General features: G+C 37.8%; 1 protein-coding gene across 1 annotated transcript in view; it reads left to right on the top strand.

The window, feature by feature from the left end:
- TEK (TEK receptor tyrosine kinase) overlaps positions 1–17,957 on the top strand; it is a 54,404-nt gene that overhangs the window by 34,720 nt on the left and 1,727 nt on the right. The window contains exons 13-22 of the mRNA XM_026713438.2: positions 1,116–1,412; positions 9,121–9,278; positions 10,754–10,964; positions 12,380–12,490; positions 13,454–13,644; positions 13,951–14,064; positions 15,662–15,732; positions 16,194–16,234; positions 17,175–17,271; positions 17,822–17,921. Of these exons, the coding sequence (XP_026569223.1) occupies positions 1,116–1,412; positions 9,121–9,278; positions 10,754–10,964; positions 12,380–12,490; positions 13,454–13,644; positions 13,951–14,064; positions 15,662–15,732; positions 16,194–16,234; positions 17,175–17,271; positions 17,822–17,921 (1,391 nt within the window). The remainder of the gene's footprint in view (positions 1–1,115; positions 1,413–9,120; positions 9,279–10,753; positions 10,965–12,379; positions 12,491–13,453; positions 13,645–13,950; positions 14,065–15,661; positions 15,733–16,193; positions 16,235–17,174; positions 17,272–17,821; positions 17,922–17,957) is intronic.

Below are 17,957 nucleotides of genomic sequence, written 5' to 3'. Positions count from 1 at the left end.
TAACAGGCACAATCACACCAAACCACTTGATTAGATGTCAACCTTGGGTCCCCAGGCCCGCTGACAGAACCATGTCTTCAGGACCTTCTGGAAAGTGTCAAGGAGGGGTCCAATCTTATCTCTTGTGGGGATGATATTCCAAAGGGAGAGAGCCTCCCCAAATAAGGGGCCTTTTATCAGTGTCCCACCAGATGGACTTCCCTGGGCCCTGTAGCTTACTTTTCTTTCCTGTTCTGATGGACTGGGTAGATGTAACTGGAGAGAAGCTGTCATTAAAAGTCAATGGGACTCTTAAAATGTTGACAACGTATTTTCAAGCCTGGGTAGAAGATATGCATGCTTAATGAATAACAGAGAGTTATAAGACCAGATCATTTCTTCTGAACACTAATATTACAATTAATAGACACATTTCTGATGATAGTAATCACACCTTCAAGGAGAACCTTGCTACATAGTTGACACTGGCTGGGTCCACACATTGCTCTAACCCAGGTTGCCAAGTTTGGACACTCCTGCTCTAAGCTATAATGTGGTTACTTTGTTTTAGCTTAGCACAAAGAATTAATGGATCTCTGACGGCCAGGGGGTGTCCAGAATTCCAGCAAGGAATTTTGATTAACTGACCATTGATTACAAATATAGATTGATTTCCAACTGATTAAAAACAAAATGGCACAATAACATTTAGGTTGTAACTCTGTTCACATCTTGGAAGCAAATCCAATTTAATTCAAGGGAGGAATATTGACTAAAGTGCATTGTTCAACATTAAAGGACATTGTTCAATGTTACTTAAGTGATTGATGTCAGGATATTAATAGTTATTTATTGCTTCATGGTTTTAAAGATACCATTGAGCACGTAGATCAGGCCTAGCAAACTGGTGGCCCAGGGGCCAGGTGAGTCACACAGGCCATGCTCACCCCAGCTCCATAAAGGCAAAAAACATTGCGATATGTCATGATAAGTCACGTGATGCGATTGAGTTTGACACCTGTGATGCAGATGAAATTCAAAGTCAGTTTGAAATAATATTAAAATAGAACTTTGTGACATTCCATGGACCAAAGATTGCTGGGAAATACAACATGTCTTATTTATTTCTTTACTAGGATCTCCTCCTCCCCCTGATAATATCAAAATCATGAACATCACAGATTCTTCTGCTGTTATCTCTTGGTCAGCTGTGGAAGGGCATTCCATTTCCTCCATCATCCTCAGCTATAAAATTTTTGACAAGACTGAGTACAACCAAATTGATGTTACCATCAAAAACACCACCATCTCCCAGTACAACCTCAAGGGTCTTGAGCCAGACACCCTATATTTGGTTCAGATTACAGCCCAGAATAATGTTGGTAAAAGTGAAAATAATCTTTATAAGTTGAGAACTCTGCCAGAATCAAAAGGTTAGTGTCTGCTGAATCAATGATCTTCAATTTTTTTTAAAAAATTCTAGGCATATTTGCTCATAATAAATTTTATTATAGTAAATGAAATTGTTGATGTAGCTATTCTGCCCTCTACTTGTATCTAGTGCCTAAAATCCCCAGAATTCATGATTAATTTGTGCAATGGTTGGAAATTATCACCCAATGTATATGCAGGTCCCAGGTCAGGGTATAGCAGCCTGAATGAGATTGCTGAAAATCATAATTCCAACCCTTTTAGAGGACACCAGGAAGAGTAAGCATGTTGCATAGACTTTCAGACTTTTAGACTACTTTCACTTGACTCAAGGCATAGTATTTGTTAATCTCCTTCCTTCTTAAAACCTAATCTTGTCCTTCTAACTATTTGTAAATATATCAGCCACAGTATATTCTACCCTTCACTAATTCTTGCTATCACTCATTTATTCAACATCCTATATTTTCTAGATGTTATTAGCACTGTAACATTTTTTATTTTGTTATATCTTCTGATCATTATACCTACATACATGCATGCACACACACACAGAGAGATGCTTGCTTGTTTGTTTGTATGAAGGCTACCAAAACCTCTGATTCTGAGCAGTTTCCTGTATACTTTTAAATTATTTTATTCTAAATCCAATGTCTGATCACTTTTCCTAATATTTTGTCAGAGATTAGGCTGGCAATGATCAGATGTGAAAGAAAATTTAACCATGAAAAGTAATGTAATAGCAGAGAAAATTGCTCAGAAATCCCAATGAAAATCCTTCATGAAGGCTGAAATCATATTCAATATATAGGAGAAATACATGACGGCTCATTCTAGTATTCTGCCTAGAAACTAGGACAATAAAGAGGAGGTGAACCTTCATCCCAAGAATTACCGGAGGGAAAGTGCAAGACAATTAGCATTGGTGCTTATGAATGTGGCTGGATTAAACCACAAAGAACAGTAGCTGATGTGGCCAAAGGAAAGCTCAATGCTGCAAAGATAGGTGTACATATACCATTGGTATGTGGAATATCAGAAATGTAAATCAAAGCATACTAGATGTTAAAGCCGAAATGTCAAGACCGAATATTGACATCTTGGGAATCAACAAACTGAAATGGATGCTGATAGGTCATGTCATATCAAAGGAACGGCAGCTCTTCCAAGTCAGATAAGAAAGTCACAGAAGAAATAGAGTAGCTATCATTACTAACAAAAAGCTGCTTGGATTCAAACAAACAAAGAAGATAGAATAATCTCAATTTGAATCAACCAGTATTGTGGTGACTCAGGTGTATGCTGCAATCATAGAAAGTGAACAAGTAGAGGTTAAGCAGAGATTCTGTTATCTTATGAACACAACATCAAAAAGTGATCTACTAAGAGCAGCAGATGGAGGCCTAAAATTGCAAATGAAATGGTGAAATGAAGTACAGGTAGTCCTCAATTTACAACAGTTCATTTAGTGATATCCAAAGTTACAACATCACTGAAAAAAGGGACTTATGATCATTTTCCACACAACCGTTGGTCACGTGATCAAAATTCAGACAAGGTGGCAACTGACTCAGCATTTATGACTGTTACAGTGTCCTGGGATCATGTATCCACCTTTTGTGGCCTTCTGACCAGCAAGAGGAAAACAGATTCACTTCACAACCCTATAAGTAACATAACTGCCATATTCACTTAACAACTGTGGCAAGGAGGCAAAAGGAGGCAAAACTCAGTTAACGAATGTCTTGTTCAGCAATATCAATTTTGGGCTCCATTGTGCTCGTAAGTCGATGACTACCTGTAAATGGACTAATAAAAGTTACCTCAAAAACATGAACTAAAGCAATCCCTCCCCCAGAATGCAAAAAAAAAAGGCAAAAGAAAGCTAAATGGCTGCCTGCTGACATGCTGAAAATAACTGAAGAAAGTCCAGAAGCAAAAGGAAACAGGAAGTTTGCCCAACAACATCGCATTCCAGGGAACAGCCAGAAGAAACGAGGAGTTGCACTGAAATAAGATGTAATTGAAAATAATAACCAAATGAGAACTGAAAGTGGAAATTCAGTGGCATTGACACTTTAGTTTAGTTTAGTTTACTTTTATTGTCATTGCACCACGTACAACAAAACCAAATACCATCTTCAGGGTAGGGTTTTGGTGCCACTATAGAAAACCCCAGCCACAGAATCATCAGAGAAGCCATAGAGATTGAAAAAAGACCAGAAAGCATGAATAGAAGAGATGACTCCACCAGACTGTCAATCATTTGGAAGCCTGCACTCACAAACAAAAAAATCTCCACGCCACAAGCCAGGCAAACACCTGGGCACAGACAGATCCCCCCTGATACCTCCAGCTCAAACACACCCCAACCAGGCACCCAGATGAAACCTAGCTTCCTAACTAATGATAGCCGTCCATTTACCCAGAGCCAAGCTGCACTAAAGGCCTCCAATAAAGTAACACAATGTTGCCAGCCAATCAAGAGACAAAAAGAGCCAAAAAACAGACAGGAGATATTAGAAACACCAATCAAGCAGAACACAGCAAACTCCAAGACCAATAAACACAGACCAAGACTCCCAACCAATCAGGGTGAAGAAAAAACCATTCTGGCACAGCAATAGGCTGCCTCAAATTTAAATCTGAAACCACTATAAAAGCCGGACTCACAGATGAACACTATACAGAAGCCTCATGATGGCAGATGAGATTCTGCCGAAACGTTGCTACAACTTTAAAAGCACAACTACAATGATGTGGGAAAATACCCGAACAAAGCTGAATGCCATACATGTAAGTACCCGCGAAAACTTAAGAAAACACACACACACACACACACACACACATATATGAAAGGTGATCCCAAACTCCTGACAAAGAAGGGGGAAAAAATGCACTGGAGAAAGAAGATGTAAAGAAGAGATAATATAAATTTCTTTACAACTGTGCAAAAATGATACAAATAAAAAATTAGAACTGTACAGTCATGTTCCATGTATTAATTGAATATGTAAAAGTTTAATCATTGAACTAGAGCCGTACATTCTCAAAGATGAAGTTGACAGGGTTCTAGAAACCATTATAACAATCTATGGAAGTTGGTGAAATACTGGCAGAACTATTTAACATTTTACAAGATGATGCAGCTGAAGTACTAAATGCACTTTATAATCGTGTCTAGAAAGCACTGCTGTGGCCAAGGGATTGGAAAACATCAATTTATATTCCAGATGACCGAAAAAGGGAGTGCTAAGGAACAGCTGCAATTATATCCCACGCTAGTAGGATAATGCTCTAGAGTTTATAGTTCAGACTTCAGCAATACATGGCTGGAGAACTATAGATGTCCATGCTGGAATCAGAAGAAGCAGGAATACCCAACTTTGTATTCTTAACTTTCCAATGGATAATGGAAAAGACATGGGAGTTCCAAGAAGACATCTGTTTTTGCTTTATTGATTATAAAAAAGGGTTTTGACCTTATATATAGATTAACAAATTATGGATAGACATTCAAAACATGGGGTACTATGTCTACTGAACAGTGTGTGTGAAGCCAAAAAGCAACAGTTAGAATGGAATTTGGAGCACCAAAGGTTCAAAATTAGAAAATTGGTGTGTCAAAGTTGCATGATGTCTCCTTATTTATTTCACTGACAGATAGAACATATCCTGAAAAATGCTGGACTAGAAGAAACAGAAAATGGAAGTAAAGTCTCTGGGAGAAATATAAAAAAATATCTTAGATATATTGAATTGGCCTAGATTCTAGAACAAGGGTCTCCAACCTTGGCAACTTTAAGACTTGTAGACTTCAACTCCTAGAATTCCTCAGCCAGCAAAACTTAAAGTTGCCAAGGTTGGAGACCCCGGCCTAGAAGCAAAAAAGACTTAAAGAACATCTTGTTGAAAGTGAAAGCAATAAGTGCCAAAGCCAATTTTATGTTCAGTGTTAAAGAAAAATTAAAAATAGGGCAATGGGCAACAGCAACTCAATGGAAATATCAAGTGGGGATATTGAACTTGTAGTTGGTTTTAGCTTCTCAAACTCAAAAACAAGGATGATGATTGAAATTGTGAAATAGGTTTGTGCTACTTAGGAGAAAGATTGTAATGAGTCTTGACAAAATATTAAAGTTCAGAGACAAAACCATGGCTTTGCCAGTTGCAATATGATAGCAAAGGTAATTTAAAAAGTCACCATAATTTAAAAAATCATATAAAATCAGAAAGGCTAAAAATAAAATCAGAAAGGCTGAACAAAGAGAGATTCCTTTGATTGTGGTTGTGAAGAAAATTGTGGAGAACACTACCTGAAAACAAATAATTCAATACTAAATAAAATTCACCAGAAGCATGAAAAATGAAGCTAAGGTTTAAATGCACAACACAAAGGCAAGATCCTGATGCCTGGATAAATCAAATTAAAAACCGACAAGAAAGTTAGATATTATTTCAGCTTCCAGCTTGAACTGGAAATAAAAAAAAAACCAAAACTCAGACAAACAGCATTGGTGAAATTATAGTTGTCAAATCACTACTAATCAGTCACAACAGAACCATAACAATGAGGATTACTCTGGTTCTTCCCAACTTCCTCCTCTCTGTTATTTAACAAAAATAATAGAAGAATTATAACATACTGTTTAATTTGTCCAGCTTTTAATTGTCATCAATTATTGAAAACGATGCTTTTGTGCCACTTACTGTTGTTCTTTTGTGTTGAGATTTGTTGGGGTTTATGGTGTGAATGCAAAATTCTTTTCGTGCAGGATATTCCCATTGAAGGATGGGAGGAAATTTAATTTCACCAAGTTATCTTCCCTCTTTCACCCCAGCCCTGTGCCTTCAGAATGGAACTGGAGCTGCTGAGAAAAAGGGTAAAATATCCCTCTCCGTTCGGAGAATCATGCATGCCAGGAATAGGGAGTATGACCTTCTCACACACTCCAACATAACTCTGGTCACCATGGTGAATGATGAGGGTTTCTGGAAGTTGTGGCTTCACAACACAAGCAGTGTCCTTTAATCTAAGCAGAATCCGTTCCACATCCATAATGGGAATAGCACTTAGACTCATATACCGCTTCACAGTGCTTTACAGCTCTCTCTAAGCAGTTTACAGAGGCAGCGTATGGCAACTAAAATTCTACACCGCTGTTTGTATTTATAAATTACACAATGCTTGACTTTGATTTTAAAAAAAGGAATAGGGATTTTTTTTTAAAAAAGTCTAAAGTTTAAGAGTCAGAGGTATAAGTATGTTGGAACAATTATCCCTAGGCTGGCACAGCCAGCTCAGAAGATATATGTGATAGTAACATCTCATTGTTTTTCCACTCTCCTCTTCCCTGTTTGGCCTTATTAAAGTCTTATTTCACATTGCTTCCATGCTGGCTCCAAGGCTGACATATTCCTCCCCGTGCTCTGTTGAACGAGCATCAAGGGAAAAGGGATGTTTGATCCAGTAGAGGTAAAAAAAGCCTTCCAGGATCTTCAAGAAATGCTCCTACAGTATTTTATTCCTTCTGCTCAACTCTTTTGCACAAAGTAATGCAACAGTCTGCTCTCTGGCAATAGGTCTCTTTTGCCATCTATAGGCCTCCCCTGTCAACGCAGAGAGCAATCTATCCTATATAACCCTTGAGACCATTCTCTGACAGGATTATGTCTTAAATCTTCACCTAGAGATAAGTTGTGCTTGTTGGTCTGTAAGCTAAAAAGGCAAACATTCTGCTATTAGTTTGGGTGTAAATCCCTTTCCTAAGAAAACAAGGTTTTAATTCTAGAATAGGTATTTCCTGAAACAGTCATAAGTCATAACCAGAAATAATATAAAATAAAATTACAAAAAGGAACATTAAGCAATATAACAGATCTGTAAATTATTTTAGAGGGATACAGGCACTTATTTCCCATAGAGTGATAATTAATTTGAGGTGAAAATTGACATGAGGCAGCCAAGAATTCAGCCTTGAATTGATACTATGCCTAGCTCCAGGAGCGGTGCTAAATTCAGAATAGTTCTGTAACAGTTACTTTATCATTTTAAACTTTTCCAGGGCTCTCAAATTCATATTACCTTACTATAGCATTCTTTGACTGAAGACCTTTAAAGTCACCTATTTCTTAATTGTTTTCCTCCTTCACGTTATTTTAGTCCATATTTTTAATTTATTATTTATTTACATATATTGTTTTCTTTATTTTTCTATTTTTAATTTTTCTATTTTTAATTTTATATATTAAATGTAAGAATGCTTTTATAAAAAAAATTACTATAAAACAATCACACATACTGATATTAAGCTGCAAATACAGCATCGGGTTATTTATTAAACTTTGCATTACTTTATGTACTAGGCCTCAAAATGTTTAGTTTCCATCTTTTACCTGTATAATTCTCTGGATTTAGAAACACACAGAATCATCTGTGTGATCTATGTGATGTAAAATTTAATTAACAAATGAAAAATACTAATTCAAATTTTTGTTGTCATTTTTTGCAACATTAATGGTCAAATTATCAATGTTGCAAAAGATGACAACAAAAATTTGAATTAAATGCTATCTCTCCTTAGCAATTTGATGTGGACTGGAATGTGAGATATCATTTTTAAATCTAGAATTCAAAGTTTTTCAGTCTTTGAAATTTTTCAGTCTTGAAAGTTTAACCATCTAAATATCTATCTAAAATATATATTTTATCTTCCTTGTCAAGAATCATTTAGAGGCAATGCAGATTATTCATGCATTCATTCATACATATAACACCAGTACTGATTTTTTTTGGTTTCATTTAAAGGATTATGGATAAAATGTACCAAAAGCATAGTAATAATTTAATATTCTAAATTACAATATCTATCATATATCTTATCTATAAAATATCAGTTTAAAACTAGGTGATATGAGATATCTTCTTATTTTCTCCAGACCCATGAATAAATCAAACTGAAAAATGTTCTTCTTTTCTCCAAAACCACACTGAATGTTTGTAAATTATCTTTGTTCTCCTGAAGATTTTAAATTAAGATCTACTTAATCCCTCCCCCGCAAAGCAGGTTTGTTCATACTGAAGAAGTCATGGGAACCCAAGAATCTAAAGAAAATAAACAGGATTACATCTCCCTGGCCCAACATAGACAGTATCTGAGAATGAAGCTTTTCAGATAGATCCATGCAATTTATTATAGTAGATAAGTTCTGATAAGGAAATGAAATGTTGAAAATGGAAATATAAGTCATATTTCACTGTTATTGTGAACCTACTGCTAGGGCCTATGTTTGAAATTTTGATTTATGTCAAATAAGCCAGGCATCCTTAAAAGTACTTAAGGCAAACTTTAAGACTTGTGGACTTCAACTCCCAGAATTCCTCCTCCAGTCATGTTGGCTCAGGAATTCTGGGAGTTGAAGTCCACAAGTCTTAAACTTGCCAAGTTTGAAGACCCTTGACTTAAGGAGAGAGAATAATGTAAAAAAAAAAAAAAGATCTAGGGTGGCTTAATTTCAGAGGATATCCTATTGTTTTTCATATCACTTGAATTACTCATGTATCATGCCTGTAATATGGAGATTTATATCATCTGGCTAGTAACTTAAGAAACCAAAGGTTGAATAAGCTGTGGCACCACTTCAGAAGACACATTCAGTTGAGCACGATGCTTTAACAATAAATGATTCATGTCCATCTGTTTCCCACAGTTTCAGGTGAGTCCAAAGGAGGTCAAATGTTGCTGATTGCTATTCTGGGCTCAGCAGGGATGACTTGCCTGACCATACTACTGGCCTTTTTAATTATGCTACAGTTGAAGCGGGCAAATTTCCAGCAGCGCATGGCCCAGGCTTTCCAAAATGTGGTGGTGAGTCCCTTGTGCTAGAAGGAGATGCTTGTCTACTTGAAGCAAAGAGATGGCCCAAGTTTCCCCCTTAGCGAAGGAAGTTAAATCACGGTACTCTCGTTGTGAGCTTCTTTTTCAAAGAAGAGATTGGACAACCATTTGTCTGAAATAGTATAGGGCAATTTTTGGGCTCCTGTGCCAAAAATTGTGCACGGGCTTGCACACTCATGCTCAGGTGCCAGCACCCAAAAGGCAATGCATGTCCCCCATGCCCCCTATGCATATGCACGCAATCCCCACCCACCCATCACTGCCCCCTTACCTGCACTGCACCTCACAGCTGATTTTTGGAGGGTTTGAGGCCTTCTTCGGCCTCCCAGAGGCTTGAGGAAGGCTTCTGCAGGCTTCTGCAGACTTTGCAGGCTGAAAACTAGCCCCGTTTCATCACTTCCGGAAAAACTGGAAGTGACGAAACAGGGCTAGTTTTCAGCCTGCAAAGTCTGCAGAAGCCTGCAGAAGCCTTCCTCAAGCCTTTGGGAGGCCCAAAAAGGCCTCAAACCCACCAAAAATCAGCTGTGAGGTACGTACATGTGCAGTGAGGTAAGTTTGCCTGCAGCTCGAGTGCTGGAGAAATGGCTCTGCGTGCCACCTGTGGCACACGTACCAAAGATGTGCCATCACGGGTATAGGGTTTCCTGCCTGAGCAGGGAGTTGGACTAGAAGACCTTGAAGGTCCCTTCCAACTCTGTTATTCTGTATTCTGTAAGATCTATTGTAATGCATAGACTCTCTATGCATATTCCCCTTGGTTCAGCAAAGACCCACCTCTCTAACTGAGAACTCCATGGATGTTTTATTGCAATTCCATTTTTCTCCTTCCCAATGGTTACTAAGATAACATAGCTTATACTGGCTGGCAGGCACTGAAGCCAGTTGCAGTATAACATAGCCAACAGGGGTGGGATTCACCTGGTGTTACTACTGGTTCAGTCAGAGTACGTTTTGCTGTGTGCGTGCATGCCTGTGTAAAACAATTACAAAAAAATCAGCTGTGCCACCCGGACAGCTGACAAGCGCTGCGTGTGGGTGCGCAGCATTTGAAAATCCTCTGCTTTCCTGCTTTTTCAACCTCAGCTGTGCCGCCAAGAGCCCAGGCGAGCAGGTCGGCCAAATAGCTGAGCAAAAGTTCATCGCACCGAACCGGTTTGGTGTCTGCTGCTCTTCAGAGCTACCAGTTCTATCGAACCAGTCTGAACCGGTAGCATCCCACCCCAGTAGCCAATGACACAAAATCATGGAAATCTGTTTTTTAAGTGTGTCTTGAAAGTAAGGGAAATCAATTAATACAAAATACTGAATCTATTCTGCTTTTGGAAACCTTTCCTTTAAAAAAAAATCATAGACATAAAATGTATCTCCTAAGAAGTTCAATTGATGCGGCTTTAAGCGATCCATTGAACTATTCATCACATGATGCTTGTCTGATTTTTACTCAGCGAGATGAACCAGCCGTACAGTTCAATTCAGGAACTCTGACTCTAAGCCGGAAAGCCAAAAATAGCACTGAGCCTACAATCTACCCAGTCTTGGAATGGAACGACATCAAATTTCAAGATGTGATTGGGGAAGGCAACTTTGGCCAAGTTCTGAAAGCCCGAATTAAAAAAGACGGCTTGCGAATGGATGCAGCTATCAAAAGGATGAAAGGTGAGCCTCTATCTCAGAGCAAGAAGGAACGTCTAGGCAGAAAATCTCTGGGCATGCATCTGTTGGCTTTTTGATGTGGAATTAGCCTGTGGTTTGAATGTATATTCAGGAAAGAATCCTATTATGTTCAAAATCATATAAAGAGAGCCGAAAAGCTCTTTAAAAGAAAGAAAAGGGAGGGCTGTTTGAAAGGCAGGAAGAGAATTTGCTGTGTTTCATTTTTCTACTTGGAATTGCTACCTGTGCTTTTTTCCTTGATTGATTCCAAAAGCAACTTAAAACATAGGCTAGGCCCACGGACTTTGCACAAACTATTACTTGTTTTTAACCTCAGTTTATTAATCAAGGCACACATCAACTGCAAACTCTCACCAACTGTGGTTAGACACAGCTGCCCGGATCCCCGGGAGCTGTGTTTAAAGCTGTATTTGCTTTTGAAGAGTTTGAATGGTAGAATTATCACAGTGCTTTCAGAGACACAGCTTACTAACTAAAAGAAGCTGAGTCAAAGCTGGGGACATTCCCAGGGGCTGGCCTGTTATATACAAGAACAGACTCAGCTTAATGACATCATCAGGAGGAGTCTAACCTATCCTGGGCTCTCGCAGCAGCATGGAGGAGAATCACACACTGCTTAACAACAAAACAAAAAAGTGCCTTATGGTGATTCCTTATGGAAGAATTTCAGGCATCGAAACAATGTTGTGTTCCATTTAAAATTACTATTATATGCACAAACAGGTGAAAATACAGCTGCCCATTCTTTAGCTTGTGTTATATACTGTATACTTCGGGCAGATTTTAGTGGTACTTTTTCAGGATTTTCTACTCCAAAAGCAGTGACTTCTGTAGCACAAGAAACCATATGCTGTACCTGGCACCTATTCATCTGTCTCCTCCTTCCCAAAATGGCCTGGGATATAACAATAGCAGTAGCACTTAGACTTATATACTGCTTCACAGCCCTCTCTAAGCAGTTTACAGAGTCAGCATATTGCCCCCAACAATCTGGACCCTCATTTTACTGACCTCGGAAATAAATTGAAGGCTGAGTCAATCTTGAGCCTGGTGAGATTCGAACTGCCAAATTGCAGTCAGCCAGCAGTCAGCAGAAGTAGCCTTACAACATTAAAATTCCACAATGTAAAAACATTTTAGTATATTTTTTTACTATGCGTTGGCTGCTCTACTCTATTGCAGAAACTCATTCAGCAGCTTACAAAACAGAAAGCAGGCAAGTATATCAATGCAGTTATGACTGTAGAAAATTGTCTTTAAAAAAAAAAATTAATACATCTATTACCGGACATAATAAAAAAACAGTTGCTATTCATAAGATGAACACTATTGTATTAATTGAGTGCTGCAGAGATTAATAACTAAAGCCAATAAAAACAAACAACAATTATTTGCAGAATATGCTTCCAAAGACGATCACAGAGATTTTGCTGGAGAACTGGAAGTCCTTTGTAAACTTGGACATCATCCTAACATCATAAACCTTTTAGGAGCCTGTGAACATCGAGGTACATTTCAGTGAATTTCTTTAAAAATCATATTACGGAAAATAAATAATATTATTTGCACTAGTAGCTATACTGCATGAAAACATTCTGATGCAAGTTCATTTTCTTACTATGTGTGTCCAGGTATCTCTCCCCAAAATTTGGACAACTGAAGTGTAGACTAATCATACCCCCTTCTTGGATATAACTACTAGCTTAGGAAGACCATGTTGCATTCATACCACTGGGTAAAACTTTGGGAGATCTGGGTGAGAGGCACATAATCAGAATTTGGTCAAGGAAAGTTGGGCATTAGTCCAAAATGTTTGGACAGCCTGGGTAAGAAACCAGAAAACTGATCTGGGTAAACAAATGCTTCTAGAAGAGTGATTTTCAAACTTGGCAACTTTAAGATATGTGGAGTTCAATCTCCAGCATTCCCCAGTCAATATACTGGCTGGAGAATTCTGGGAGTTGAAGTCCACACATCTTAAACCTGCCAAGGTTGAAAAAGACAGGATCTCTCATGTTGGGGAAAAAAATTATTATGCATTTATTTTATGCAATGACAGGCAGTCCTTGACTTACAATTACAACGGAGCCCAACATTTCTGTGGTTAAATGAGACATTTGTTAAGTGAGTTTTGCCCTGTTTTTGCCACCTTTCTTCCCGCAAGAAAGTGAATTGCTCCAGTTGTTAAGTTAGTAACATGGTTATTCAGTGAACCTGGCTTCCCCGTCAACTTGGCTTGTCAAAAAGATTGCAAAAGGTGATCACATGACCTGGAGACACAGCAATGGTCATAAGCACGAATCAGTTGCCAAGCGTCTGAATTCTGATCACACGATCATGAGAATGCCACAAAGATCGCAAGTGTGAAAAACGGTCGTAAGTGCTGTTATAACTTTGAATGGTCACTAAAGGAACTTTTGTAAGTGGGGGGCTACCTGTATACAATATTTGTTTTTGCTTCTAAATACCAGGCTATCTCTACCTTGCTATTGAATATGCACCCCATGGAAATTTACTTGATTTTTTGAGAAAAAGTCGGGTCCTCGAAACTGATCCAGCATTTGCCATAGCTAATAGTACCGCCTCCACTCTTTCATCTCAGCAACTTCTGCACTTTGCAGCTGATGTGGCCAGAGGGATGGATTACTTGAGCCAAAAACAGGTGAGTTTATGTTCCCCAATTGAAAGTATGGGTGTATCATGTGATTTAGTGAACATCTTCCCAAAGCTCTTGAAATAGGCTGGGGTTAATTTGAACCAGGTCATACCGCTCCTTAACCTTGGCATTTCTTGGATTAATGCTGGTATCTATCGTTTAAAAATATAAATCATACAATTGTTGCTCCTGCTCTGGTAGAAAACATATCTTGCATATTTCTCTGGTTGTTTTTGCACACAAAAGTTGTCATTAGATATGATCTAAGATTCAAATTTACAATGAGAATTCTTTTTTTTTTTCTTCCTTTAGTTTATCCATCGGGATCTAGCAGCAAGGAACATTTTGGTCGGAGAAAATTATGTCGCAAAAATAGCTGATTTTGGTTTATCTAGAGGTCAAGAAGTTTATGTTAAAAAGACCATGGTAAGGAAAGAAGAATATTTTCACCATATCTTTCATACAGAAAGTATCTATCTCAGGGGTGTCAAACTTAAGGCCCGGAGGCTGTATCCTGCCCGTTGGATGCTTAGATCTGGCCTGCGGTGCCATCCTGGAAACAGCAAAGGACCAGCCTGAAGTGCCTCTGCCAGTGAAAATGGAGCTCAGGAGGGCTGCAGGAAGCTCTCCCAAGCTCCGTTTTCTCTGGCACAGGGTTGCAGGAGGCTGTCGCAGCTGAAAACAGAGCTCGGGAGCCCATTTTCACTGGCAGAGTGTTCAGGCCACCACTGGTGCCCCCTACACGAATGACATCAAGCTGGCCACACTCACCCTGGACATGCCCATTCTGGCCGCCCAAGGTCAAATATTACCCTGATACGGCCCTCAATGAAATTGAATTTGACACCCCTTGTCTACCTCAATGTTATTTTAAAAAATGAAAATTGTCTTTAGAACTTAAAGATTTTGCTAAAACTTCCTAGATGAAACCTACATCTGATTAAAACTATCAAGGCTAGAAAGTGAGAATAATTCCTGGAATTATTGAGTGAACTGGTTTTGTCCCCTCCCATCTTTCATTCACTTCTTTCATCATTTTTCTTGCAAAGAATACCTGTTCAGGAAAGAATATCTGTTCAGAGACAGAATGGAAGCACTATTATTCATAAAACTACATTTCTCTTGTTTGGGAACTTCATTGTTACCATAAGAAAGATATTAGTCCATTTTTCCTATTGAGAATTTAGATGACATGATGTAATATAGACACTTAAAGGACAAAGATGAAGAGTTTATAATAATTAAGTTTATACTGATGTGAAAATTAGGGGCAGGGACAAACTGCAGGCATCAAAAAAAGTCAACAAGGTAGTCACAATTCCATAGTCAATGCTCTCCCCCACTTTTCTACCTATGACACACATACAACTGTAGTGGGACTTTAGATGACTTTTGTCACTTATTCTGAGGTGCCCTACAAGTTTGATGAGGGATACTGTGACTGTAGACCTGGATCCCGTTTACAATGGGAAAGAGATAATATCCTCATTATAGAGCTGTTTTTAACCATGAATATGCAGATTAAAAATGGCATGAATGAATAAAATCAGTAGTATGCACACAACAGATGTTCCCTTATTTAAAAAGGCTAAGGAAACCATTCTAGTTTTTTCTCCTTTTTCTTATTTAAGAAAAAAGAGAAAAAAAACAATATAATAAAAAGAGTACAATACAATTATACAGTGTATTACATAGGCTTATTGTTCATGTATATAAAATCATACACAACAGTTTCAAGAAAGGATGAGTATATTCCATTGCTATTATCTATACTGATCTATGTCTGTAACAACTTTAATTTGCAAGTAATATCAAGTCTTCAATCAAAGTTATCTTTCTAATGTTGAAGAATTATCCTCTCAGCTGTAAGATGGGCACAGATAATGCATCTCTGTCATACAGACATGTCCCTGTAAGATGAATGTAGTTCCAAAGAATATGGATGTCTAATAAACTGTTCTTGTTAATTGATCCTGTGCTTAGAGAAATCCTATCACATAGCATGTTAATTTTGTTGTTCTAGGGAAGGCTTCCGGTGCGATGGATGGCAATTGAATCTTTAAACTACAGTGTGTATACCTCCAACAGTGATGTGTGAGTTTCTCTGTTTAGATAATTTTTATATTTCTTTATTCAAGGTAGAAAACTTGGGAAAAATGTATAATGGAACCATTAAGAAACAAACTTGGACCCAGGTTCAAATCTCCATTTGGCTTTCAATTTGTTGTGTGATTTGGAAAATTCCTCCTCTGCCTGGAGGACTTCAGAGGGTTACAGTATTGTGAAAATGAGGGAGATCCATTTCCTATAAATATTGTTTTCGACTTGGTGATGTCCACAGGGGGAATCAAGATAATCAAACAAGGTATTGTGATTAAAGCTCTGCCTCTTTGTACATGGCTTGAGAGAGAAAGAATAAACAAATGAGGCAAAAAAGGAAAATTACATCTGATAACAATTTAATGTTTTGCTTCTATATCAATACATTTTTATAATACACATTTCTTCCAAGGAAATCAATGCTAACCTATTATTTTCTTTTGTTTTATTTGCAGTTGGTCATACGGCGTGCTGTTATGGGAAATAGTTAGCTTGGGTAAGTTTCCTTACCCTATTTGTTGGCTATATTTGGTTTTTATCATGTGTTTGTTCCGTTTTTATTTCAAGTGCATATATGTGCTCATAAACACACGAGTGCAGTATATTTATGACAGATTACTATGTAGTGTGTTCACAATAAAAAATAATGTTCATGGACACAAAACCCTTGAGTTCCAATACCAAACAGGAGAGGATACCAGGAGTTTCTGTCGATAGACTGGTTGATATTTTTATGACCTTTTAAATTTGAAAACTGCACACCTGAATTGTGGTTTACTTCTGGACACTGCTTATATTCCAAATAAGGTTTGCCTAGCAAATTGGGCTGGATAGTTGAGTAGAGCAAACAGAGGGAGAATAGGTTCAAGAAGGCATACACAAAAAGGAAACATTTTTGCTTCTTTATGTATCCACATTGCACATTTGTCCATTTTTTTAAAAAAAATAAGATGGTATTAGCTTCCTTAACAATTCAGAAATATTAACGGAGGAGTGTTAAAAGCAGACAAAACTGGGATCTTTGTACCTTGAGGATTTATGTGAGCTTATAATGCGGGATGTTCAAATTTACTCTATCCTTTCATTATTGTTTATCAGTAAACAGAAGTCAACGCAAACCTTTCTGCTCTATGGTACATAAAATGTCAAGCAGTTGTTTCCACTAAATCAGACATTAACTATATTTCATACCCAGCTGGATACTTCATAGCTTTACTGTTTTTAATAACCTGAGGAATGGAGCAAATATGGGAAAATGAGGAATTTCTGATATCTGAGATTCACAGACCAATTTTGCAGATCTGACCTAGATTCTAGATAATGGTATGCCCAGCCTTGCTGATAATATCTCATTTGTCTTGTTCTAAGAAGGCAGTTATCAATCTATTGGCATCTAGAACAGTACAAACAAAAAGGAAAAAAAAATTCTTTTTTAGGTGGAACACCATACTGTGGAATGACCTGTGCAGAACTCTATGAAAAATTGCCCCAAGGGTACAGACTGGAGAAACCACTCAACTGTGATGATGAGGTGTAAGTCTCTTGATTCTTTCTATATTGAAAGTGGTCTTGAATGCCCTATGGGCCCAGAGGTTAGGTGCAAATTGCAAAAAATGAACTCACAATAGTGAGTAAACTTGCTTCAAGAAAGAAAAGAGGTGACTATTAAAATAAGCCATAGATGTAGTTTGCAAGAAGAAGAAAATATGTAACATCTCAAAAGAACATGGGAATAAATAAGGATAATGGATGCAAGTAATCAGTCTATGTGATTGTAATTTTTTGTACAATGTGTGCCATTTCAACATACCTCTTATTGATTGATTGATTGATTGATTGATTATCTGTGGAGATTCTCAGAGGGTCCATTTACCATCTGCACTTAACTTGGGGCCATTAGAAAATGGGACCATTAATAACAATAACAACACAGGGAGGGAATGGATAGTCTGTTTTGCCACAAACAATCTCTATGATTTAATAATCCTATTTTTTTTAAGCATCAGATAGTTATTATGCATACATAAATTATGCTGTTCTGGCTGATATTTCCTTCTGTTTCTCCCCCCCTCCCTCCCCCCAGTTATGATTTAATGAGGCAATGCTGGAGAGAAAAACCTTATGAAAGGCCATCATTTGCCCAGATACTCGTTTCCTTGAGCAGGATGTTAGAAGAAAGGAAGGTAAGAATAAACAATTCTTTCTTACATCCAGGCCCA

Source organism: Pseudonaja textilis, chromosome 2 (genome assembly GCF_049901715.1).
Source record: "Pseudonaja textilis isolate UNSWEBS1 chromosome 2, rPseTex1.2, whole genome shotgun sequence".
Lineage (NCBI taxonomy): Eukaryota > Metazoa > Chordata > Lepidosauria > Squamata > Elapidae > Pseudonaja > Pseudonaja textilis.
Note: the sequence above shows the minus strand (reverse complement) of the source record. Positions and strands in the feature narration are given on the sequence as shown.